The sequence below is a fragment of the Poecilia reticulata genome, chromosome 10 (assembly GCF_904066995.2).
Source record: "Poecilia reticulata chromosome 10, P_reticulata-male-v2, whole genome shotgun sequence".
In the NCBI taxonomy this organism is placed as follows: Eukaryota; Metazoa; Chordata; class Actinopteri; order Cyprinodontiformes; family Poeciliidae; genus Poecilia; species Poecilia reticulata.
Genome location: NC_088839.1, coordinates 20,314,328 through 20,341,650, shown reverse-complemented (window position 1 = coordinate 20,341,650; position 27,323 = coordinate 20,314,328). Strand labels below are relative to the sequence as shown.

General features: G+C 39.5%; 2 protein-coding genes across 3 annotated transcripts in view; both read left to right on the top strand.

Annotated features, from left to right (window-relative positions):
• The first annotated feature begins 342 nt into the window (after window positions 1-342).
• thoc3 (THO complex 3) lies at window positions 343-4,865 on the top strand. The gene is made up of 6 exons (XM_008420474.3): window positions 343-561; window positions 1,340-1,496; window positions 1,585-1,789; window positions 2,567-2,728; window positions 2,823-2,923; window positions 3,881-4,865. The coding sequence occupies exons 1-6, from the start codon at window positions 358-360 to the stop codon at window positions 4,042-4,044; spliced, it is 993 nt and encodes a 330-aa protein (XP_008418696.1). The 5' UTR covers window positions 343-357; the 3' UTR covers window positions 4,045-4,865.
• Window positions 4,866-16,236: 11,371 nt separating this feature from the next.
• Window positions 16,237-27,323, top strand: part of cplx2b (complexin 2b) — a 31,880-nt gene continuing 20,793 nt past the window's right edge. Inside the window, exon 1 of one of the 2 annotated variants that reach the window (XM_008420472.3) lies at window positions 16,237-16,395. The gene's annotated coding sequence lies outside the window, so the exon portion shown is untranslated. Of the gene's footprint in view, window positions 16,396-16,450; window positions 16,517-27,323 lie in introns of those variants that run through there. The other variant, XM_008420473.3, reaches the window with a different exon arrangement.

Here is a 27,323-nt window from a genome sequence, read left to right as displayed (position 1 = left end):
GTTGATAAGGGGATTTTAAGGCTTCTTGATACCTGATCTAAACTCATAGGCAGAGGAAGGAAAGCAGAGGAAGCAACCAGGATTGCTCATGGTATCTCTGGAGGAGCTGCAGAAATCCAAAGCTCAAGTGGATAATTTGTTTAAAGGGCCAGTCTCATTTATGTTAATCTGAAAACTGACTTTTATTGGATGAGAGCCATTCAGAATGACATTGTTAGGAAATGAAAGCAAAACCTTGAGAGGTTGATGTTGAAATCTGTAGTTATACAATGACAAAATGTGGAAAGGTAATAAAGACATATGACTGCAAAACCTAATCAAGCCGCAAGAGGGCGACACCTTCCTTCAAGACATCCCATGAAGAAGACGAAGGGCGGCAAGATGGCGTCGCAGTATTACCAAGAAATGCAGGAGAGCTTCAGAAATAATAACAAAAGTCGGGAATTCCCGGCTCATACAGCCAAAGTACACTCGGTGGCGTGGAGCTGCGATGGAAGGAGGCTCGCCTCTGGCTCATTTGATAAAACAGCCAGCGTTTTTATCCTGGAAAAGGACCGCTTGGTAAGTGAATCCGCGCAGTGCAATGCATGCTTAACCTGTCCGTTTTCTTCTTTACTATTTCACGTGCTTATGAATACGATATTTTTTATTATAGCCGAATTGTCAACAAAGCTGCCCCCACCTATACATATTTCTTCTGCTGCTGTCAGAACATTTTTTGACTGAAGCGAGATCTGTTAATTAAGATTAGGTTTACAACACTTATATGTGGATTTGGCACTTTTAAAACAGCTGGATTTTATTTTCACATGAGCTAGTATGTGAGCTGTCGTTCGGCTATACTTACATAGCGCATGATTGTAGAATAAAGGCATAAGTAACAGAGTGAAGGTGATTGTTCACACAGATGCGCAAGTCGACTGCGCTGCGCGTACCCATAAAGGAGTTAATCCAGGCTACAACACCGATTATCAAAACTATCAGAGCCAGTCTAAGTTTTGGCAACGATCTGCTTTGATTGAAAGAGACACAGAAACGCACCTTGCTATTCAGTCCAAAATGTATTTATTTTTTCCTTGAGGGAAACTAAATTTTATTGCTCAAAGAGTTGCTGTGGATAGTATTGAGCTGAAAGGATCTCCAGTAGCGGTCAGAGAGAGTTAGGAATTAGGGATATTATCCTTGCCCATTTTAATCGAGTAAAGAGATAATTTGAACTTTTGTCTCAGCTCTTTGGTCCTGCTTTGCTTCCATGAAACGGCCTTTTCAGCTCTTATAGGATTAGTGATTGCGGGTCAAGTTTTATTTGGACGTGGCTCTAATTTGTACCTTTCTCTAGGTGAAGGAGAACAACTACAGAGGACACAGTGACAGTGTGGATCAGTTGTGCTGGCATCCAACCAACCCAGATCTGTTCGTCACTGCGTCTGGAGACAAAACCATTCGCATATGGGACGTGCGCACCACCAAATGTGTCGCCACAGTCAATACAAAGGGTACAATCATACTTGTGACTCTTTGAATCTTGCCTTAGTAAAACTTTAAAGTGCTCAAATCATTTTCTTTCCTTTTTTTTTTATTAAGGTGAGAACATTAATATCTGCTGGAGTCCAGACGGTCAGACAATCGCAGTCGGGAACAAAGACGATGTTGTGACCTTCATCGATGCCAAGACGCACCGCTCCAGGGCTGAGGAGCAGTTCAAGTTCGAAGTGAACGAGATCTCCTGGAACAACGACAACGACATGTTCTTCCTCACCAACGGGAACGGCTGCATCAATATTCTCAGGTAGAAACCAAATTGATCTGTGAACCTGAAGTTCATGCAGGGTGTTGATGAATGTGTCCTGTTTTCTCATTAAAAACAGTCAGTATTATTGTCTTGCTTTCTAAAAATGAACTGTTAATGATTCTAATTTTTACAAATAAACAAGGACATAGATTTTTGACAATGATTTTATTGTGACTTTTAAAGCCAAATTTCAGAAATCATGCATGACTTCCATAATGTATCATTTCAAGTTATTCAACAACTGTCCTGAATTTAAAGACAGAATATTCATTTTTGCAAATGGGGAGAGCAAGAAAACATCTGTGGTTGAATCTATGTCAGATCCTCCAATGTCTCCAGGGCATATCTGTGTTTCTCTTGTTTACGAGTAAATAATTAGTACTCTGTCTTGCAGTTCTTGTCCAGATGCCCAAATTATTAAATTTAAATCCACTTTTAATTATTAAATGTAGATGTGCTTTTATGTATCGGCAGTATTTTACTCTTAAATAACTTCTCACATCTATCTGTCCTCGTTCCTCCTACGTCTGTATTTATAATTTGATAATTGTGTAGCAGGATTGCCTTTGCTTTCCGTGTCTCCATTTAAATTTGAAAAAGTAAAAGTATTTGGACATTTTTTTAGTTATACACCTCGGCTTTGTGTTTTTCTTTATGATCTTTTTAAAAAATGACATTTTTTTTTGCATCTAATGGATGAGCTATTGAGATCTTGCATGAGAAGTGTTTTTTCTGTGCTCCAGATCTGAAATGGTCAGAGTATTTTGTGTTCAGTTATCCAGATCTGAAGCCCATCCAGTCCATCAACGCTCACCCGTCCAACTGCATATGCATCAAGTTCGACCCCACGGGGAAATACTTCGCCACAGGAAGCGCTGACGCTCTCGTTAGTCTGTGGGACGTGGAGGAGCTGGTGTGTGTCCGCTGCTTCTCCAGGTCAGTCCATGTTCCTCTTTCTCCAAACCATTTGCCCTCAGAGAAACGTCTGGATGAATGCGGGATCTTTATTTTCTTGCTGCTCACGCTGCAGACTGGACTGGCCAGTGAGGACGCTGAGCTTCAGCAATGATGGGAAGATGTTGGCCTCCGCGTCTGAGGATCATTTCATTGACATCGCAGAGGTGGAAACAGGTCAGTAACCATGACAGCCGACATCCAGCAGCAGGGTTTGACATGTGGAAATATCTTTAGGCAGATTCGGTCAGCTGCTTGGTCCTTTTTGCTCAATTCCCCTCAGAGGTTTCCACTCACTTCATCATGGAAAATGTCGTATCTGAATCCTTCCTTTTTTGCAAATTCTGTGTGCTAAATTATTTTGCTGATGTCACACAGGTCTGCAATAGTTTTGTCGGTCTTGGAGCCTTTAGGTGACAGATGGGAGATAAGTCATTTAAGTTTTAAATCTCTTCTCATGGTACAGCAATCCTTAGCAGGCCTCTGTTTTTCGGCACACTTTGCGCCACGTTAAGCTGAGCAGATTGTGGCGCAGAGGTGAAAGCAAACCAGAAAGAACAAGTTTGAATTGATAATATTTCTTAATGTGCCTCAGACCGGCTGCGTTTAACACTTAAGTGATTTTTAATTTAGTGTATCATATTTGAAATATTCAAAGTTACCAATGCTTGTGTGTTAATATTCGTTTTAAATGACTCAAGTCTGTGAAATCTGCAGCACACGAGTTCGTCGTCCTGCGTGTTCCTGAGACACTCCTTCAAATGTTGTAACACACTCAAGCATGCCCACATGTTTTCATAAACACTGATGCAATATTACTTTTTATGGATTTCTTTTCACGCTTCTGTTTAGACATGTTGAGTTCTTGTCATTTTTTGAATATTGTTTCAAATGTTCTCGACACATAAAAAAAAAAAAAGGAACGTTTATGAAGCTTGAGCTCCTGTGTTATATGATGAAGTTAACATATAACATGTCAGAACCTCAGAGTTATCAGATCTCATCCTTCTGGACAAAAGTAGGAATTTATTAAATGATGTCAGGTTGTAGAAAATGAATGAAATTAGGTTTAGTTTTTGAGCTGAGAATATTTAGAAGTAAACCAGTAGGCTTTTTTTTTTTTACATGTTGCAGGTGAGAAACTGTGGGAGGTTCAGTGCGATTCTCCAACGTTCACGGTGGCCTGGCACCCAAAGAGACCCCTGCTGGCCTACGCCTGCGACGACAAGGAGGGCAAATATGACAACAACCGAGAGGCAGGCACAGTTAAACTGTTTGGCCTTCCCAACGACTCCTGAGGAGCTTCAGCTCCTCTGTTGGCAGGAGTACTTACACCTCGATGACGAAGGTGGTGAAATGTTATAAAGAGGAACTGCAGTAACCTTCTGACACCAGCAGGTGGTGCAACTTTCCTTACTTTGCTCTGAATCGGCTGATGTCATTCCCTGGTTGTTTTTATACAGTAAAAACTCATAGCTGTAAAATATTTTCATGTAAGATAAAGCGTGTGTGTGTTTTTTTTTTTATAATAAAAATGGTTTCTTATTGAAATATAGAATTTGAGGTTTTCTTTTTGTAGCTTAGAAAGGTTTTAAACGTACTTATAAAAATATTAACGGATCCACAGTGATTTCACAAGTTGTGACTTGGGAACCTTTTTATAATGTGAAGGGGGGAAAATCTGCAATCTTTTGAAGATTCTGATCACAGAGATATGGCTGTGTGAAAATGGATCTGAAAATTAATTTTCCAGTGACAGAAGTCGTACTTTTTTTTTATTGCTACAAATTTAAGGGCATACTAAAGGTAGTACATCCCACTGTTTGGTTAATAGATAAAACCCAACAGTCTGTAAACAAAACTTACAAAGGTGTTGCTTTTATTGTATTGTGTTAACCAAGAGAAGACATCAGACATGCACATCATTCTAGTGGTCAGGAGTTAATTTTGAAACTAACTGAAGTCCTCCATTCTATAGAGATTATTTACAAGTGGAAAACATTGACGGCAGCTATCAGTCTTCCCAGGAGTGAGCATTCTACCAAATTCACCCCCAATGAATGCTGGGAGAATTGTTTTCCACTTGGGATTTATGTTTATTTAATAAATGGTGATTGAACTCTGTTGTGTTTTCTTTTTTTCTTTGAGGTCAGATTTAAAAGATTTCACAATCAAGTAAAGACCAAATCATTTTTCTTCTATTCTAATGTATAAAAGACTAATTTCTTTTTACCGTGATTATTACCAAGGGTTAGTTTTGTTGTAGGGCAACTTTTAATGGCCTGAAGCCAGGACTTGAAAACTGGCTCTGAATAGGCCGACCATCTGGGTAAATATCTTTGTTCTACTGTTTCTGGTTAAAAGTCGGCTCTTAGAGTGCATTGATGTGGTTTAAAACGATGTACCGAGTTTGGATAGTATTTGTCTTTCTGTAGCAGATGACTAGTACTGTGGTAGTCATCTTTTTTTATCAAATATAACACTCTAATGCAAAAATCCAAGAGCTAGTTTCTGTAAAACTAGTCAGGACTTGGATACCAACACTAATGTTTAATGACCTGGTCTAAAACTGTCTCTTATGCGTGAGATTAAGTCTATTTTCTATAATCAGTAAAAATACTTGTTTTTTCCACTTTGATAAGGGAGATTAAAACATTGATTTTATAGGCTGAAAGTAAAAGGAAGCATGAGGTGTAAATGTAAATCAGGCCATCAACAGTCAAATCAGACAGACAGCCAGAGACCCTGCAGGCTGCTACATTTGATTCAACGCTCATCATCGTTGCCCGTGATCTGCGCTGGCAATCACACCCATGAATATTGACCGACCTCCTTTCTCCGTCTCAGCTACAGTGAATAACAGCTGGGATCAAGGGAGACTGATGTGATGACACACTCAAGGGCCATCCACCAGCTCTGGGCCACACAGCTAAATTCAGTTCCAGGTGCTTGACGCGTCTCATTTACACATCGGCTTTGAAATGAAAATACGCTGCAGCGTTTAATTTTTCATGGCTTTTCAAACTGAGATTATTCACTCTACGGTGCTTAAAGATGAATGTTATTTCTGGCTGTACGCAATATGTTTCCCATGTATTTTTACTGACAGCCAGTTAGTTGAAATATGCTCTGAAGTTAAAATGTTCCTCCTAACTTAATTGCACTGGTCAAAAGTTAGAGCACCCTGCTTATCTATTGGCATCCCCTGCTTTAAATATATATTTGTCTGTCTGAGCTATTTAGCACCACAGTATGCGCCATATCAGCTCCTTCCAGCTTTCTTTTACTTTGAAGTCAATAAATAACTCTAATATTTCATCCTCACAGGCCTGAATACCACCAGTGAGCCTAAAACAGACATCTAGTGTCTGACAGTCTTCTGTCGTGACCACTTTATCTTCCTCCACCCTGACATACGCGCACAGCGTGGGCCCAGATTTAAGGCCTCCGGTCCGGGCCAGTGGCAGCTGGTTGCTTCTTTTTCTCCGAGTCGGAGACCAGCAAGCCTGCAGGATGTTTATCGCCTCGCAGCTTCCTGTCATCTTCGCATGGATGTTGCTGAGCTCCCCCACTGTTCTCCTTTCATTTATTTTGATTTTGTTCGGCCAGGGGAACTGTGGCGTCCAAGAACACGGAAAGGCCCAAAGTCCTCTTATTATCCATGTCTGACAACTGGTACACCAGAGCTTTGGACATTGTTTTAGAAATGCTGCAACACCAGATGTCCTAAGATTTTGAAACATTATGATTTCATCTCTAAATGTTGACATTATTTAAAATATAAAATAGTTCTGTAAGAGTCAAGATACTTTATATCCACGTTTTCATAAAGTAAAGCAATAAAAAGGAGCATGAGAAACAAACGTGGCAGGTTTCAAACTGAACTATTTTTGAATTTTCTCACACAAATTGGTAAAACCAATAGTACAAACTCTTACAAAACCAACTTTATCATCCCCTCATATTAATTTCATTGATAAACTAAATTGTTTGATAATAAAAAATATCTGCTGCTTCTTCACAATGAAAGATGCCTTTGACATCCATTACATAATCTCTGATAAGTGGAAGATAATACCTGGATGGGCATTGATGAGGTTAAACAGAAGAAACTGAAAAGTGTTTACTAAAGAGAGCTTCTTAATTCATATTTTCGCCTGGAAACGAGCCCCAACAAGGCGCTTTAGGATTTATTTCTTGTTCACAGTTATGTATAAAACAGATGCAGTAATGTTAGAGGAGCTCAGAGCATCAATCAGGTTTCACTCTGATCAATATTCCCTTTCATTGATCAGCAGCTCTGTTTAATCACAGACTCAGATGTGCTCCAGCGTGACTATCAATCCTATCACATCCTAATGGATGCAGACAGGGCATGCTCAAGTGTGTTTGTACATTTGCATGTGTGCAAGCGTGTTAGTGATCGGTTACACCCTCGTGTGCGTGCGTGCGTGCGTGTGCGTGCGTGTGCGTGCGTGTGTGCGTGTGTGCGTGTGTGCGTGTGTGTGTGTGTGTGTGTGTGTGTGTGTGTGGGTGTGTGTGTGTGGGTTGAGGAAGGGCAGCTGCGTGCAGACAGATAATCAGACCCACCCGTCCATTTGTTTCAGTCAAAACTAATTAGACTCCAGATCGGTTAAAGGGCACTTCCGCTGTTGTGGGTAATTGCTGACCGGAGGCCTCCTGATTGATCTTAAAGTTTGGGGCAACATGAACCTGTGATATCAGTTATTCTTCCAAACGTGTGTTTAATTTCAAGTGTTTAAAGGAAGTACTTTATATTTTATGATAAGTCAATCGACATGTAAACTGTGATTTAATTCCTGCCTGTTTAAAACTTTGGGTCGTTTACTTAAGCTGCTCTCAAGGAAGATAAAAGAGCCGCTTTCTGCAGTTTTTCAGCCTCAATGCAGCTGAAGTAGATTCTAATTGCATATCGGAGGAGTTGCAGCATTAAAATAAATGAACCACTTTCACAATTTCTTTGTGGTTACGGTTCATTGTGTTCCCAATCTAATCTAGCGGCTGCCTTGATAATTGTTGCTCTCATCCATTAATAGTGAAAGACGAACCTGAAATCTAATCTTGCTTCAGAAAAAATTCAGAGGTGCTCAGCGCTTGAAAATTAGATTTTTGAGATTTGATGAGGTGAGAAAAAAAGGCCCAACTGGTGTTTGAAGTTAAAGGCTTAGGTTATTTACTTTTTGTCTTTTAGTTATTGTTAAAGTAAGTCAAACGTTTTTGTAAAACATTCATTGAAAAATCCTGCTGGATAAAGGGGGGGCGGGGGGGGGGGGGGGGGGGGGGGGGGTGGGGGGGGGGGGGGGGGGTTGGGGGTAGGTTTAAATACAGATTTTTTTTGTAATTATCCACCACTGACATCCCTCCACAGATACTTGTAAAAATGTGAAAAGTCTTTGAATATATTTATTCAGTAGAGGGAAATTTTTAACTTTAATAAATTTTATATTATTTTTACAAAAGTATTAGTACTCAGTACTCAGTACTGTGTGCAGCCCAGATTTTCCAGCACTGGTCTTCTGTTGCAGAACTCCATAAGGCTGAAGCACACAGATAAAGAACATAAGGCTCATCTTCTGTACTATCTTCTCTTCAGTTCACTTCTCAAATTTTCTATTGGATCTGCATCTGGGGCCTCAGATGACCCTAAACAAAAATTTTTTGTGTCTTTTTGGATTTGCTCCCCAAATTTCCTTGTAAAGCATTCTGGTATTTGAATCAGTTCATCATGCCAGACATTTCAAAAAGATTCCCTGAGTCTTTTGAAGAGAAATAAGCCCAGAGCACCACACACCTTCCACCATACTTAACATTAGGTGTCAGGAGCTTCTGACAGAATCCATTCTTTGTTTCACAAAAGACTCCCATGATGCGCTTGTTTCTGAAAAGCTTACATCTTGGTCTTATCTGTCTAAAGCACACATTCATAAGTCTCAGGAGAGTTTCACAAACTCCCCGTGTTTACGTTTGAGATGTCGTCTGATGGTTGTTATGGAGACTTAGCAACCCAATAATATCCCTTATTGTTGCGGTTCTGACACTGACGTTTGGAGAGTTTTTTCCATCCATATTCATCTTCATCACTGTGTGTGTTGCTAAGGTAAACTTGAGTCCCTCTTCATGTTTATCACACTTCCAGTTGAATTAAATTTAGAACTACTCCTTTTTTGTAACTTATGAAGAGGATGATTCAGTCTGAAATGGTGGTTATTAATACTTTGTAATGGAGGGCAGTGCCCTGCACGTTTAAATGGTTGCCATTGGTTGCATTCCCTCCTCCCTACATCAGAGCTCTTCTGTTATCCCTTTCTTTTAAGAAGCTGTCTTTAATAAGCTGTGTTGAACCAATGAAATGTGTAAAAGATGCTGGACTCTGACCTCCTGGGGAAAGGAACTGGACCCTACTAACGAAAAACTTTCCAAGCATTTTAAGTAAACACTGGCATTGTATTAACTTAGACTTCATCCCATTTGTATGGCATGTTAATCAAGGATGTCACGATCTTCTCAGTCTCATGATGCAGACTGTACTCCAGCTGTACCCTAATGTGAATTTATCATTTCTCAAAGTTTCCCTGCTTTCAGGGAACATATCTGACAGTGTCAATAAAAGTAGGTTGTGGATAAATGTTAAAAATCAAAACAAAACAGTGGGTCTCTTCATCAAACCCTGCATGGATGATTAAAGCTGTGGGCCCAGAGTTTACCTCAGACAACAACAAGGTCTATTCTGGTTTCCAATTTGTGGTCTTGACCTTGAGGGAATAAGCAGCAGGATGCAAATTATTGCTTTAACTGGAAGTGCAGAAGTCAGGCTTTCCTCTGAGGAGACGCAGCGAACTGCTGACAGCAGCTACACCCAGTTTGCTCCGCCAAATGCTCCGGATAAAGACAAGAAGCTCTGAGCTGCACAAGCATTAACTCCCAGGAGGAGACGAGTGGCGGCAGAGTGGGCACAAAGTTACAGATCAACATGTTACAGACACCAGTTCCCGAGACAATATTTTACTAGATATTGAGAAAATGTGTGTAAGCTTGTCAGTTTGAAAAATCTGAAGCAAAAAATGAACCAATTCTTGGTCATTTCTTGCCAGTTTATGGGAAAAAGAAATACCTAGATCAAAGTTTCTTATAAAAACAGTGGCGAATGTTTTTTTGCCAACTATAATATCGGGCCAAAATAAATTTTTGTCAAAAAAAATGTTAGATAAAGGTGTATTCGAAGATGGTGATATACAGTAGTAGCTCCTTCAAACAGCATATATACAAATGCAAAATGAAATTTGTTAAACAGCAACTAAGAAATCAAAAACGGAGGCTACTTCCCAGTTTCTGAAGGTTGAATTTAGTCATGTTCAAGAATTTCCAGGCTCCACAAGAAACCTGTCTTATTAATAACCTGATATTGTGCCGATGTTGCTTCCTGCAGCCGCTGCCCTTCCACTTTCTCCCTTTGGGCTGCTGTAATGAGAGTCATGTTGTTGCTATTAATCTCATGTTTTCTCCTCCAATCTGCTTCTAACTACTGAGGTGACTAACAACAGTGATGGATTGTTTTCAGGGGCAGGAGCGATGGCTCATTCACTGATGATAAACTATACTCCTTTCTGTGACTAATGGACTAATCAGGGCTGTACGCCTCGACGGTACAAAAAAGGGAGGAGGAAACAGATCTAAAAAAACGGAAGCAAATATAGAAACTGTGTCAGTGAGGGATAGTTAAGTTGATAGCAGGTTTTCAGTTCAGATGCAACCTTTACTTTCTTCTGAAACTCTCTAATAATTTGCTTAAGTGTTTATTTTTGCCTCCCGACTTTATTATCAGAAGACAAGTGAGAAAAGCTGTGAGTGATTTTCACAGATCTAGACTCAAGAAATGCAAATTGACCAAAACTGCAATCAATCGAGTGGACTAAGATCTCATCTTAGTAGGGCGCAGATCTTTTAAACAGCTAATTTATGCTTTTACCGATAGGAGGGTGTGAAAAAGACGAGAGAAACGAGATTAAAATATTACTTATAAAAACTTTAGCAGAGAAGGAAAACGAGAATGTAGAAGTGAGCACATAGGCATGCTGTTAGAAGGGAGCCAAGAGGCAACTGTTATGGAAGATAAGGGAGAAATAGAAGAGTAAACTGCACCTTTGCAAAGATGGAAAAGAAAAGCAAGCGTTATTGGGCTGCTCAGCTAGAATAAGCCATAAAGTTTGGTAAGGAAATGGGTTTGCACAGCTTCTAATTATTACAATAGATTGAACTGACCTATAAAAATAGACAGCATACTGTAACAATGAGCAGCAATTAGTAAACACCTGGTGGAAGTGTGTGTCTGCTGAGCTTATTAAAACTACTTATTAGTCCAACGCTCGTAAGAATGCTGTAAATGGCTTCATGGAGAAACACTGTTGTGATGACGTGCTGAAGGCGGCGTATCGGAAAGACCAAGAGCTTCTTAAAGAGACAAAGATCCAATTTCAAGGAGTTAAATTGGAAAGTCAAATTTCTTTTAAGTCATGTTTGATATATACAGCAACTGAAGGTAACATAGTTACTTGATTGTGCTGTAAAATGGCACTATGTGGCTGGAAAATACACAATACTGCCCCTTTAACTGTTTCACAAAAGGAGCTTCATACTGGGTATTCACTGGATACCTTTTGCTCAAAGGTGACTTTGTTCCATAATTATTTTTTTGTAAAACTCACAAATGTTGAAGTCTTAGAAGTAGCTGCCTTTTAATTTTAAACCCCTGATGATTTTAAAGCATGAAATGTATTTTTTTGTTGTTGTTTCCGTCAACAGCAGAACAGACTAAGCAGAGAATACACACAGGATTTTATTCCTCCTCTCTCCCCCACCCCATGAATGTATTATTCGCCAAGATTGAACTTCACAAGTTTCTTAAGTGACATCTGCCCAACGAGCAAACAGCTTGTGCTCTGTGAGAGTAATTTTATTCATAGAAAACAGTGGCAGCAATTAAATTTGTGGGCTTTTTTCCCTCTCTAAGGTTTTCAACCCAGCAGGCAGCTGAAAAGCTGTGTTTACAGCAATACAAAATACAGTCCCTTGTAAAGACATTCACACCCCTTGAACTTTTTCCGCATTTTTTCATGTTACAACCATAAACGTCTATACATTTTTTTAGGAGTTTAATTAACACTTTTCTGTAAAGGCGTTAGAAGTTGTTGTTGTTTTTTTTAGAGAACATCAGTGGATAAACAGCTTCATGAAGACCAATAACACATGAGACAGTCATGCATGTTGTCTGGACACCAACAGACCCAAAGCAAATTAATTTGCATCTTTTCTCCACCAGAACATTTCTATTTAAAGCTGGTTAATGCAGTTACATCCTCACATCTGTTTATTCTTGTGTTGACTGGTGGCTCATGCTTCAAACTTACATTGGTAGGTTCATTGCTGATGTCTGGTTTTCCTCAAAGGTTCACCAACTCGTCCTCAAATCCAGGCCCTGAGAATCGGTGTCATGAAAAGTTTACTGATTAAACTTTGAAATATTTTATGAATATTTGTCCTTCTGCTCTAATCACAGCTGTAAGCCTTCTGGATACATCATAGCCAGCTTTGCACATCTACAGAGTTAAATGTGTTCCAGTTCTTAATTACAAAATAACTAGCATGGACATAGAGCATCTGAACAGTTTTTTCTGCAGGGTCTCAATAAGATTCAGGTGTGGAATTTGACTAGGCCATTCTAGTGGATAAATATGCTCTAAATTAAACAAACCAATTCTAGCTCTGTCTGTATGTTTAGAGATTTTGGGCGTTTGGAAGACCTCATATTCAGCTCCATCCATCTTCTCAACTTTGCTACCACCACCATGTTTAATCATATGAACTTTGCCTCACACACAACATTTTTATATTGGTCAGAAGTTAAATTTTGGTCGTATGTGGCCAGAATATCTTCTTCCATGTGGTTGATATGGCAAACAGCAATCCACAAACACGACGTCTAATGGCTTTCATCTATCGACAGATCCTCCCACATCGACTGAATGTCTCCAGCTCCTTCAGAGCTAACTGTATCTCTGAATAATGCACTCTGTTTCTTGTCTGTCAGTTTAAGTAAACAGTCATGTCCTGATTTGCGGTTGTGCCATACTCTTTCCATTTTGAGATCCTGGGTTGAACAGAGCTCTGCGACATATTTACAGCTTGTGATATCATTTTATAACCCAACCCTGCTTTTAGCTCCTCCACACCTTTCTTCCTGATCTGTCTGCCTTGTTGCTTGGGCTATAAAGCAGAAAGCTGTAACTAAAGAAGTCCAATAAATACAAGTTAAACCATTGATGTTTGTGTTTATAATGCAACTAAATGTGCAGAACGTTCAAGCATATGGAGCCAGTTTTTTCAGGAAACATTGTCACCTTGACTGTGGAGAATGGGATTTGTCACAGCATCATGTCACCTCTAATGTCCGTATCTGATGGATTCCATGCAGTCTGTGATCATCTCTAAAACCTTAAAATGAATCTAGAGCCTGACTGTCAGTGAAGTTATATCTCAACCTTCACACTTGCTAAACAATGAACTCAATGTTTTTTTGTGTGTCTTAGTTGTCAGATCACGGGTTTACCTGCAAACCATGCTCTGGGGTTGTTTTTCATTCAGCCTTGTTGGTAGAGTGATGTGCAGCGCACAGCACCTGTCCTGTCTGTTTGCTTAGCGTTTGTGTGCGCCCCATGTGTGTTTGTCCGATGATAAATGAGGCTGGTAATGACACTTTAACAATGAGTGCATTAGTGTTCCTGCAGACTTTACGTCAGCAGCCTCCAGCCGCGCTCTGAAAGCTGTTGACACCTGAATGCAGCGGCGGCACAACTTTTTATTTATGAAGCAGTAAAGCGCCGTCTGCTCCCCGAGCATCTGCTCTCCCTCAACTTCTGGCTTGTGTTCTGCTGCTTTTATTGAATTATAAACTCAGTAGAGCTGTAGATGTACGTCTTCTTCTTCTATAGCTGCGTTCACTTCCAATAACTCAGGTGGCCATCAGGTTTTGACACTCCAGTAATGACTCAGGAGATGTTTTATGGCCAACAAACGACTTTCTAACATAGAAGTTAGTGAAGCGGGTTCCTCCAAACAACAGCACGGCTTGTAAAACCCGTAATAAACCAGTAGTAAACTTCAATGTGTTTTATAGTTAACATCTGTGAGCATTTCAGCTTCTCCTCATAGGCACTTTGGAGCATCGTTTAGCAAACTTTTTATAAAAGTTGGATTTAACACAATAAGTTAATAATTTTAAAAAAAACTATTAGTTGTACTAGTAAGGTCACATTAAAAAAGTAAAGATTATTCAGATTATTGTGGTGGACATTATTAGGCATGTACAGGTCCTTCTAAAAAAATTAGCATATTGTGATAAAGTTCATTATTTTCCATAATGTAATGATAAAAATTAAACTGTCATATATTTTAGATTCATTTCACACCAACTGAAATATTTCAGGTCTTTTATTGTTTTAATACTGATGATTTTGGCATACAGCTCATGAAAACCCAAAATCCCTGTCTCAAAAAATTTGTATATCATGAAAAGGTTCTCTGAACAAGCAGTTTACCTCATCATCTGAATCAACAAAGTAACTCTAAACACCTGCAAAAGATTCCTGAGGCTTGTAAAAACTCCCAGCCTGGTTCATTACACAAAACCGCAATCATGGGTAAGACTGCTGACCTGACTGCTGTCCAGAAGGTCATCATTGACGCCCTCAAGCAAGAGGGTGAGACACAAAGAAATTTCTGAACGAATAGGCTGTTCGCAGAGTGCTGTATCAAGGCACCTCAGTGGGAAGGAAAAAGTGTGGCAGAAAACGCTGCACAACGAGAAGAGGTGACCGGACCCTGAGGAAGATGGTGGAGAAGAGCTGATTCCAGACCTTGGGGGAAGCAGTGGACTGAGTCTGGAGTAGAAACATCCAGAGCCACCGTGCACAGGCGTGTGCAGGAAATGGGCTACAGGTGCTGCATTCCCCAGGTCAAAGGTCAAGCCACTTTTGAACCAGAAACGGTGGCAGAAGCGCCTGACCTGGGCTGCAGAGAAGCAGCACTGGACTGTTGCTCAGTGGTCCAAAGTACTTTTTTCAGATGAAAGCAAATTTTGCATGTCATTCGGAAATCAAGGTGCCAGAGTCTGGAGGAAGACTGGGGAGAAGGAAATGCCAAAAGGCCAGAAGTCCAGTGTCAAGTACCAACAGTCAGTGATGGTCTGGGGAGCCATGTCAGCTGCTGGTGTTGGTCCACTGTGTTTTATCAAGGGCAGGGTCAATGCAGCAGCTGTCAGGAGGTTTTGGAGCACTTCATGCTTCCATCGGCTGAAAAACTTTATGGAGATGAAGATTAAATTTTTCAGCACGACCTGGCACCTGCTCACAGTGCCAAAAACCACTGGTATTACTGACCATGGTGTTGCTGTGCTCAATTAGCCTGCCATCTCTCCTGACCTGAACCTCATAGAGAATCTGTCAGATATTGTGAAGAGAAAGTTGAGAGACCAAGACCCAAAACTCTTTAATGAGCTTAAGGCCGCCATCGAAGCATCCTGGGCCTCCATAACACCTCAGCAGTGCCACAGGCTGATTGCCTTCATGCCACGCCATATTGAAGGCTGCAAAAGGATTCCTGACCAAGTATTGAGTGCATAACTGAACATAATTATTTGAAGGTTGACTTTTTTGGTATTAAAACACATTTCTTTTATTGGTCGATAGCTGTATGTCAAAATCATCAATATTAAAACAATAAAAGACCTGAAATATTTCAGTTGGTGTGCAATGAATCTAAAATATATGACAGTTTAATTTTTATCATTACATTATGGAAAATAATGAACTTTATCACAGTATGCTAATTTTTTGAGAAGGACCTGTATATGTCCATTGTCTATCTCTATCTCCAGCAGTCATTGGGCGAGTAGAGAGGTTACAGAATATATTTACTGAGAAAAACTTTGATGTACTCAATACTTATTTTACACATTATATGTTTAGTGCATCATATGTTTTGCTTAAGTTTCACCACTCTGAGTATTTCAGGTTTAGAACTAAAGATCAAATATGAAATTTGGTTAAGATTCTGTAAAAGCTGTTACTTTTAATCTTGTGCTGAGTCTAAATCAGTTGTAATAACTTATTCCAGCATAGTTTTTTTTTCACAAAATGGCAACTAATACTTGTAGAAGAAGCTTGCGAAAAAGAGATACTAGATGACTGATGCCTTCTTTATAGTCATTGTTGTGACGCCCCTTTAACACATGTCGCCCTGGGTGGTGAATAACATAACTAATTATAACCACCACTACAGAGCTTTTAAATTGAATCACTGAAAAACATGAACTTTTTGATTATATTATTGTGCGTTGAGATGCACCTGCATGTATACAACAAAAATGTTTTCTCATTCAGACCGGGCTGCCATATGCTCTCTCTCCCGTCTTGGAGGAGCTGAGAGGAGGCTGTGAGGTAATAGTGCGCAGGAGGGGGTGTTGGTGGTGGCGGTGGTGGAGAGAGAGACGGGATATAGGACGGGCATCACACGGAGGCTTGGCTGCAGACTCGCCGGGATCCCGTTCGCCGCCTCGCCCTCTCCAGACGCGTCAGGTCAGTAAAACCAAACGCACCGTGCGCAGAGAAAATATCCTGGGAGGGGCTGCGGGGAGGGTCGCTTGGTGCTTTGCTTCCTTCTCCGATGAGCTGTTGCAGCTCGTGTGGTTTTAGGGAGGTGAGGTATTTTTATCTAAATTATTATTGCTTACTGTTGTAGGTGTGTGACGGTGCAGATAAGCATATTCAGGCGGCTTTGGCGAGCTGCAGGTAACCGCCTTGCGCTGCTGTAAAATCCAGGAAACAGCGCGCTCTCCGAAACCGCGGGGCTTGTGTTAGTTCTGCACAAACTGCGGATGATTATACTCCCTCCTCCGTCACCCACCTGCGTCTTCTCCCTCCGTCCAGGTGAAGGCGGATCCTGCCGCCATACCGCCTGGATGAGAGTACGTGATGAGACAGTGAGGAGGTGGCGGTTTTTCCACAAAAAAAAAAAAAATCATTGATGGGGAGGAGGCAGGAGGCCGACTCGGGTCCTCCGCAGTGCCTTCGCCAGCAGCCAGCATCTCGGCTGCTGATGGATGATGGAGAGTCTGAATTATTTATAGCAGCCACAGCATTGATTAGCTTTATGTAATTCCTGCCGGAGCTGAGAGGGGGCTGCCACACTGGTCGGTGTTGTTTGGGCTTCAAGGAAATACGATTTGCAATCAATGGGTGCGTGTGCGTGCCACTGTGCGCGCGCATCTACAACAAATCCTGTTTGATGGGAGGTGTGTGGAAATGGGTGAGAAACAGCCAATCAAATGGAGAGACTTGAGCCATAGTAACTCACTCTGCAGCACCGAAAAAATATAAGTAACACAAAAATCAGACATTTATTTATTTTAATTACTTACATCTGTCTCATCTTTTTTTTTTGGCTTAGCTAAATAAATCAACTTTTTTATTTATTTTTTATTTCTCTGTCTAGACAGCAATTAAATTTCACCACACAAACAACAGTTGTCATGAAATTCAAAGAATAGAGCACTGTTTAGTTTTGATTTTTCTTTCAACCCAGTTTGTCTTTTTGTCTCTATTCTTGTCATCTTTGTTTCTGTACAATTGTCTTTGGCTCTCCGATCTTCTGCTTGAACCAGATGTGATCAGATGAGATTATTAAATAAAGTTTAAAATGAATCACTGAATGTTTTGTGTACGCATGGAAACAACTAAAATGAATTGAAAAGAGCTCAAACGAACAGAAATAACTGAAGCTGAATTGGTTTTCTCCCATACTTGGATTAAAGAAACGGATTTTGTTTCACTCTTCATTTCTCGGGCTTAGTTATCAAGAACATTTCCTCAAGTCATTAAAAATCCTTGTTATAGTTTAGAAAACAAATATCACCACAGAAGCATAACTTTTATGAATCCATAAACAAGCCACTCTGACGGTTGTAAGAAAGCACAATAAATATTTACCGAGAAATAACGTATTGGTCTAAACTGAATGTTTCTACATACATTTCTATAAAACGTCTTCTACAGCTGGCTTAAATACCTTGGCTCTTGATTTATTTCGACTCTTTGTAACACTGACTGTGCTCAAGGGTTGTTCAGCAGATGCTTCCCTTGCCCGCTGTTATGTTTTGGTAACACCTTCGATAAACTGTTAAAACCCTCATGAGGTTTCTCAGAGCAGGAAAGAATGTGACTGAAAAACACACCAACGTGTTTTTACAGTCAGCTGAAATTTGCATCTCTCTCCGGCAGCAAGTAGAGTTTTTTTTATTTGTTTTCATTTTAGAGGAAATAAAAGCACCACTTAGAGCATTGCACATTTTCTTTATGTGGATTCAGTCCTAGCTGGGCTGGAGACTGTGTTTATTATTTGTAAAAAGCCAGTACTAAAGTTGTTCTAACAAATGTTAACCGCAATATTTAGTAATACATTTTTATCGTCTATATTTTTTGTTCTCAATGATTGCTTATATATTATGTGATTGTTTGTATAGATGTGGTTTAGTGGATTTTTTTTACTCACTGCAGGTTTGCTAGGTTAAAGCAGAGAGTTTCAATTGGCCATTCTGCATCAGGAAATACAAAACATTTTGGCTCAGATAAACTAAACCAGCAATATAACATGATGCTCTGCCAGCAGTTGCCTTGTTTTTCTGTCTGCAAACCATGGCAAGAACTAAGATGAGTGTTTCTCCAAAGGATTGTTTTTATTTCAGTTAAACAATGCACATTTTACTGATCCATTCTTGTTGATTCGTAATTTTGTCTCAATGTTGGATTTGATCTGGCAATTCAGTCGAGCTAATCCTGAAACCTGAGATCTTCTGCACTCAACCAGTGCATCGAGTCTCTGTATTCTTCTAAAGAAAACACAAACTTTACAGAATTGCTTAAATTTGCAACATCTGACTTTTCTTTTTTTCTTGTTTTTTTGTCTTTTTTAACAATTAGTTAGACTCTGGTTTAAATGACAACTCATCAGTGAAGAATGCATCTTTTTAATCTAATCGCTGAAATAACGTGTATCGGCAACCAAACTATTATATGCTTCCATCTCTGGGCTGTCTGCTGTGTTTTGAGGAGAATATGCTTTCATTATCGGCGTCACTGTGCTGTTCTCATGACAAAAAAAAATGCTGGCAGAGCTGAGCAAATGAATAAAGCTGCAGCTTCGATGGCTTTGTTCTTCTTAGCAGTGAGAGTTTTGAGTGACAGCAGCGCACAAAGGTTTGCCCAGGGTGGTGGCTTCCGTGCTCCCATCTGATGCAAACACGGACCTCCGCATATGTGAGCCGTCTCGGTTCTGATCCGCCATCAGCCCGCATTTAACATCTTGCTCTTTCACTGTTTCTGAGAGGAAACTCCACAACTCGCAGATTGAGACTGCGAGTTGTGTCAATCTGCAAGACATCTTACTAAATTAAAATATCATCAAAAAACAAAACTCCTAGACATAGGGAGCCCCATTACAATTTACTGCAATAATAGATTCAATGTGTTAAACACCTGAGTGAAAAAAGTCAGTCCCTTTATACAACACATAGTGCTCTCTAACTCCAGCTGTGGGGTTGGAGAAAATCCACGCACTTCACGAGGAACCATTTGATAAAACGACATTTCTAAGAACGGAGTGGGCAATTAATTTTCCCAAAAGCTCACTGGAGTAACTGCATTTTTTATTTAGGGTCAGATAAAAAAATGGCCCTAAATCTTTCCAGTAATATATTTCATAATGAACTCTGAGTACGTTTTGAGTCAATTTCTGGCAATAGCAGTCATTGGAACTGAACAATAGAAATTAAAGCCAAAATGAAAATTGTTGCAATTTTACGACATGATTAGGTAAAGTTTGTTAAATATTACAAGTTTTGTGAGGAGATGTCTAATGTTTAGGGAAATAACTTTTAATTTCTGTTGATTTTATACTATTTAACACTCTGTGTGATCTTCATGAGATGGGGCGCTGTCGTATGTGTCAGTGAAACTCCATACAGGCTGAGTTATTGGAAACAAAAAAATAAATGTTTCAGTCTATTATAATATTAGTATTGTGGAAAGGTTTAAATGGTGTTATATTGCCCAGCCTTTACTTAACAATGATTTTATCATCCTTGCATAGATTATTTGCTCTCATATTGTAATGTTATAAAATATTCAAAATCCTGAGACCTAACTCTTACCTTAAACACAAGCTACACTCAGAAGATGCTAAATTAGACATTTCTTGTCATCCTGTGTGCAATTGTGAACTGGAAGAGAGCTTAGGGAGGTTTTTCTTTATGTATGATCTTTTAAAACAAAAGTAGAGCGCAGTGGAGCCTGCACCTTTGAGTTGTCTAAAGTTGACATTTCTGAATTTTTAACGTTTGTGCGCTCTGACACAAAGTTGTGGAGCCAATAGATGGAGGATATCCCTAACCGTGGAGAAGAGAGTATCTGGTGTCTCCTTCTCAAGAGCCACAATGCCAGATTGGAATGTCATCACAATTTTCTCTCCTTTGTTGTTGCTCTTTTTCTCGGTGTCAATAGCAGGTGTAGCTCTAGTCGCTTTTACCACGAGACAAATACACATCACAGCTCACAGCATGACAGCTTTGCACATATTATTTTGAAAATTTCTGCCTCTTTTGCTGTGAATGAATGTGTTTCAGAGGGTGCCGTTTTCAGTGTGAAAGCCTCAATACAAGCTGCTCCGGTGTCAACGCATGTCGCTTTTGGTGATACCGCCCTTCTAGAGTGGCCTTGAGAGCCTGCATTTATGGGTTATTGGGCTTTAGTGCACACACAATGGTCCTGACATGGGTGGACAGACAAAGGAATATTTTTTTATTATTACTACTTTGTTTTATTTAACATTTATTTTACCAGGATACTAGGGGGATTTGGCCAAGAGGCAGCAACAAATACATCAACAGTAATCTTAAAAATAAGAGTATTTTTTTTAAATAAAAACACAGTGAAATATTAATTACTATCCAAAATTAATATTTCATGCACTTTTAATTTTGTATTTCTACTGATCACCATAAGCCAGTTCAGGTTGGACCAGGACGTCTGAGGGTGCACTTCATTTAAGAGACAACCTTTATCTTTTTCTCTGAACTGGACAATTGCTTTTCCTTTTGGCCATTTTATTTGTCATCCCTTGTGATGAAGGGACGATGACTCAAAACATGCAAAGTTTTTCTTTTATGTTCCAAATCAGTCGATTTACCCACCCGCCCTTCCTTTATTGACATCTCTGAGCGTGAAAACCGTAACTCTGTCAGCACGTTGGATCTCATTCTCATATATCTCAGGCTTTCTGTCAGGTATGTCTGTCTCTCTGCACATCTTTGTTCCTCTGTTTGTCTCGCCGTCCACCTGTCAGTCTCCTCCCACCTGCTCAGGTTCCCTCAGCAGCTCATAAAACGTCTCGACTCCAAATCGATGAGTCATTCTGAAAAACTGAGTCACTGACGCTCCTCTGGCTGATTATGAGTCTCGCACCTGTGTTAGATTTCATTTTTGTTTCCCCATTAGATGACTCACTGTAAAATATTTGACATTTATTGCTTCTTAATGACCACTCAGACAGTTAATGGGCTTTTGGTGGGCCGCGGCTCGGAATTACGCGACATGATTTTGACCTCTTCAATTTTCCGCTGGAATGACTGAACTCCCTCATAATTTTGCTCGTATACTAGTCTGTATGCCCGGTGACGAACCGGGGAGCCTGGCATCTCTGTTACTTCAAGTGACATATTTCAACAAAACATTTGCACTTTTTTTTTTGAGACTTATGTTCAAACTGTAATAATAAAGAAATATTTTTATACTTTTTAGGGATTTACAGGCTTAGATGCAGCCCTGGTGTAAACATCACATGTTCTCCCAGTAACTCTTGGTTGTGTGATTGCATCAGTGCATTTTCTCCTGCTCAACTCAGCAGTGCGCAAGTTCTTCTTCTTTCCACCTGTCTCTCCGTCGCTGATGCAAAGAGCCTCCGTTGCCTCGGTAATGACCCTTTGGCACCTGTTGCTGTGGATCTCCGAGTTGGCGTCACTCTGACAGCAAAGGTGCAGTTGACTTAGGAGGAGACAGAGCAGCCTGTGAGGCAGAGACAGGCTGCTCTGCTGTTTTTACTTCTCTGCTGATTTTATTTCCTGTCTGTAAGTACTGCTTCAAGGAGAAAAATATTCCCCTTTTTGTTGGGTTGCACAAAAACAAACAAAAAGGGAAGCCAAGTTCTGCTCAGAAGGTTGTTCTAAGTAGAAAACGCCTGAAAGATATGTTGTAGTAATTATAGAATATTTGTTAATGGATAAAAGTGATTTTCAGGCAGTATTCTTACAAGAATAAGTCATTGTGAGGCAAATATTTTTTTTTGGTGCTTGCTGGGTTTACTATCTTGATAAAACTAGTGATCAAAAGTAAGCTTGGCCAACTTGTAAATTTGATTTTGATCTGTTTTTCTGGTTTTATTTCACACAGGTTTATTTTATTCTTGACTTTTGTCCGTTATCTACCACTACTCTCCCTTTCTTATTATAATTTCTGTAATTATAATATACTTGTGAGGGACACAAAAGAGCATTTTATGTTATGAGTTCCTTTTTTCCCCTACAATAATTTTTCATGAGACTCGTGTCCACAGGTGTCCTCTGACTGAGCTCCGCCCCCACATTTCAACCAGAGCTCAACATGTTGTGTCACCCCTCAGAAAACACACAAGGTTTATTGTTTAGTCAGGCGTTTAATGAATCTATTCATCCTGAAAACCCTGCTAATTACCTGCACAGCAGTCTTCAAAGCCTAGTTAAAGGGGTTGAGGTCGGTTCACCTGGAAGCCGCCTTGAAGAAGAGTCTTTTTATGTCCCGCGTGAAGTGGTGAGGTTAGGGATTTCCTTTGAGTCGCCTGTTCAGCATGGCGCAGTCACTGCGTTTATCACAGAGCTCCTCACACTGACGGCCAGTGACAGGAAATGAGACAGTTCATTTCCCCCATCTGATCTGCAGTGTTCGACATCATGTAGAATAATGTCAAAGAAGGCACATTGATATAAGAAGCTTACAATATACACATGTATATTTTTACAACGTATCAATTCAGGATGCAGCAATGGTCAAAAGAGAAATGCTTTTAGCAAGCCAGTCAAGCAAGTGGAGAGCTGGGTTTGGCTTTAGTAAATAATAGTCTGATAAGAAGTTTCTTTTCCGATCAAGTTGGCTCAGCTCCAGTCAGTTTTTCCCATCCTGTCACGATGTGTATTGGGATTATGGTGTGAAATGTATTGTTCTGCTGCATTTGGAGTTATTTTTGCCATAAAGTCAACTTCTTAAATTCCTTTTTTCATTTTTAAGAATTAACTGACCGTCTGGTAATGACATTTTGATCATCTGAAGTCGGCCAAACATCATTAGCTCAGTTAATCAGAAAGCTGTGAGTTTCACTTTCAACTCCAAAACATCCAGAATGTGAATGCATATTATTAGATCAAGGGTGCCGTAAGATTTGAGGTCTGATGTGAAAAATCTGTGCCAACCTGGCTTACCTGGTGATCAAATTGTGTTTGCTGCTCTGGGAAATGTATGATGGTGATTTCATTGGTGATTTTGGCCTGTCTCATATTTGAAGGGAGTTTTCTGACCCAGAGTTTTCTACAGAGTCAATCTTGGATTTAAAATTGTGAAAATGAAGACGTAACAAAGTCACTAAGGGGTGCAGGAGGATCCAAACAGGTAGAATATTTTGGCAACGTCTGAAGTGGAAGGAGATTAAATAAGGAAAAGCGGATCACAGAATAGAAACGGTGAATTGATATTGAATGTTCTTACAGTTTCGACAGGCTTGTGTTATTGTGGCAAAGATTATTGATCAGAAAGTAGACGTGGTTCATAGCAATGGGGCAGATTGCTGGAGAGCAGACAGCCAGGCCGAGGCTGAACGGTGGCAAGGCTGCAGGGAATGAGCAGAGTGAGCTAGAGGACCGAGAGCTTTGTTTTCAGATTGGAAAGTGAATTCTGGATTGATACAAATCTGAAAAAAATCAAATCCCAATCGAGATCGTTTATACATGCATAACAAAAAATTTAAACCAAAAAAAAGTCAACAATTCAAGCTACCTCCTGAGAAAGTCATATTACAGCCAAACTATAAGGAAGAAACAACCTAAATTAAACCCCAAGGATCATATCTCTGGAGTTAAGAGATTAGTATTTGGATTGTGTTACCAAATTAAAAAATCATGAAATAATTGGAATAATCCCGGGTGACATAAATGCAGAATCCAGTGTTTCCTGCTTTGTTCGTCTGTTTAGCTCTCCGTCTCCCAGCAGCATTCATCACTGCACTTGAGCAGTTGGCAGGCGTAACAAACCTCGCCGCCCACACAGCCTCGCCGCCCACCCTTCCAGCATGCCTCTGGCCACTTACCACAGTCCTCTTAACCCTGATGGAGTGAAGAGGAGGGGCAGCGAAGTGAGCACTTATCGACAGAAAAGGACAAAAAAACAACTAAGGCGAGAAACAGACGGTGCTAATATTCTTCTGCAATACATCACAATGTCGCCGCTGAATGCCTCACATCATGTCTTATATTCTCATTCATGACGCTTTTGAAAAATGTTACTTTATTTCCAACCTCAATCCAGGTCTTTTTGGTGTAGGTAACATTTTTTACTTAAAGTTATATTTTTGTGCTGTTAGATCACAAGAGTTTGATATTATTCTTGTAGTCGACTTGAATCACAAATTTGTAGTAACTCAAAGGGACTTTTGGCTATTCTTGAAACCCAAGTGCTATAATGGGACTGGTTTCATGTTTTACTTTTACTACACATGATAGTTTTCTTTAATTAAATCTCAGTTTGTGTAACTTTACCTGTTGTGTTTGACCCAAATCTGTCCTGCACATGAGAGCAGACCGTCCAACTGCATGTAAAATGCTGAGTGTCCAAGTTGTTTCTCTTAGGACATCTGTCCCACAAAGACACTACAAGAAAATGTCTATTTTCTTTGACATGTATTTATTCATTTCCTTTTCCAGTCAGTGGTAAACATAACTTGGTTCTAAGGTCTTTCTGATGAAGTCAAACTTTATATTCTATTGTACTCTTCTCTATGCAGCAGTTGCATTTAAACAAGCATGAAGTGCAAATGCTATCTGTGATAAAACTAAGCAGATCCAATGATCAAACAGCTTGTATTAGCTGCATTAGCTCCCAGTAATACTTTCCTGAATGACTTCATCAGTCTCCTATATTGTTCTGGAGGAATTTAGACCCACTTTTCTCCCTCCAGTTCATTGAGGTTTATCGGTTTAGATCCTTTCTCTTTTACGTTTCTACTACAGCATTTCAGTGAGGTTAATATTTAATTATAATTGGGCTATTGGTACACCTTAATTATTTTCTCTTTTTAGTCATTCTGTTCTCGTTTTGCTGAAGTTTTGGTAATTATTGTTCTGTTTGATCTGAGCTTTAGTGATGGGCTCACGTTTAAGACTAGAATATTTTGGTGTGCAAAAGAGCTCATGGCTGACTCGGTGACAGAGAGGTGAGGTCCATCTTGGTGTTGTTTTAACAAATAACTGTATAATTCAGAGCTGCAAACTGCTAGATGTTTTGCTTTCAAAGAGGCAATCATTGTGATAGCAATTACTTAATCAAACAAGAGTGTACTTAGTTTTTCGCACAGCTTTTCCAAATGGGCTTTGAAAATATTGGGTATTTTTGTACACTTGAGGCCTGATTTAAGTAATAGAATGTGGTTAAGATCAGATAATTTTCAACAAGAATGGGGTGCACTTTTTTAATGATTATACTTTACAGCTGAAGTATAAAAACAAAATGGCTGAGCGTTTTTCACATTTGCTGGCAAAAAATAGGGGCTTTCCAATATGTTTTTGACTGTTTTCTCTTTGCTCTAATTCAGAGGGAGATGGCTTCTGGCAGCTTTATGCTTTAATCTGATTCATTTAGCACTGGAGTGCCTTCGCTGCTTTGTCTTATAATTTTCCTCTCTTACCGTGAGTTTTATCCCTTAGTCTTCCTGACATTTTTATCCACTCCATGCTTTTTTCTTTCCATTATCTCGCTTGCATCCTTTGCCCTAATTTCTCTTTTAATTGATCCCTTCTGTCTCTCTTTCTCTCTTTCTTTTTGTCTTTCTCCTTCTTCAGTCACATGCCTGCAAGACAAATGAGTGAATGCCTCACTGGTGATATATATCCTCCTTCCTTCCCCTCCTTCGTCCATCCCCCTGAATAGAGGAAACAGAGAGGTCTGCAGATACATGGACTTTATCAAAAGTAGACAAAGAAATGCCTCCATTTCCAAACATCATCATCAAGCCCCAAACCTCGCACTACTTTTTAAACCTATTACCCATGAGTCATGAGGATTGCTAGTAGTGCTTATGAAATCTGACATGTATGTTTTTATCTTTAATCATGTGAACTTTAATCAAATTTTTTTTGAAGATTGGTCCATTTATTTTTACCACAGACATATCTGGCAGCATTTTAGTTTTACAAAAAATTTTTTTCTTTTTGCTTTTCTAAAGTGACATGCTTGAATTTATAAGAGATATTTAGAAAGAAAATTGTATTTTTTTTCTAATGTAAGATAACTTAAACAAAATAAAGAACCAATATTTTCCTTTTTAAAATTGAAGTAATTTAGATATTAACTTGAAAATAAAAATTTACACAAGTCACCCATCAAAGATATTCAGAAGGCTATTGGGTTGGAGGGATGAAGATGGAATTTAAATTACACAGTGGCTTTTTATAGACTAAAAATAAACCCTATCTGTCTTCTGGAACGCTAGATTACCAGTCGTTAATGAAATGGAGTAGGGTGATGAATTTAATTAATTGCTAAGATAAGAAACAGTGGAAGCAGAAAGCTAAGGGATCAAGAACTTTTATCATTGGCTTTTTTTCCATTATATCTGAAACTCTTACAAGAGAAATATCCCACCTTTACTTTTAAATGTGAGAGTTTTGCAGATTAGCAGATAAAAAAACTAAGAAGGGGTGATGGAGTAGCAAATGAGTGACATTTTTGATGAGAGCTGGTGGGGAAATATCAGCAGATGATTAAATGTCAACAAATGAACAGCTTCTGCTTCTGTCAAAGGCAAACGTGTCGGCAGTGTTACATGATCTTTTGTCTTTTCAGGTTCTTTTGTCTTCATGCTGAATGGATTCACTCAGAAAATGTCACCAGCTGTTTAGTTCCACTCCATCACCAGTTGGCTTTTCGGTGACTGTCGTTGTTTTGGTTTTTTTGTTAGCGTTTTGTAGCTTCTGTGAGTTTCATGCAAATTACAGTTCCAGTTGTAAACCCCTCTGTTTGTGCCACATCACTTTATTCATTTCTATTCATAAGTAAATTAGTATTTTGCCTATTATCCACTTGAACATGTTTATGTGTCTCTGCCCAATTGTTTGGCCATTTTTTATTCTTCTGTTTTGCTCTGTATTTATATCTTT

Excerpts from the sequence above, each read along its gene's own strand:
- thoc3 (XM_008420474.3), top strand. The coding sequence starts at position 358 with ATGAAGAAGACGAAGGGCGGCAAGATGGCGTCGCAGTATTACCAAGAA. Across the intron at positions 562-1,339 it reads TCCTGGAAAAGGACCGCTTG|GTGAAGGAGAACAACTACAG; the intron begins GTAAGTGAATCC and ends ACCTTTCTCTAG. Across the intron at positions 2,924-3,880 it reads CATCGCAGAGGTGGAAACAG|GTGAGAAACTGTGGGAGGTT; the intron begins GTCAGTAACCAT and ends TACATGTTGCAG.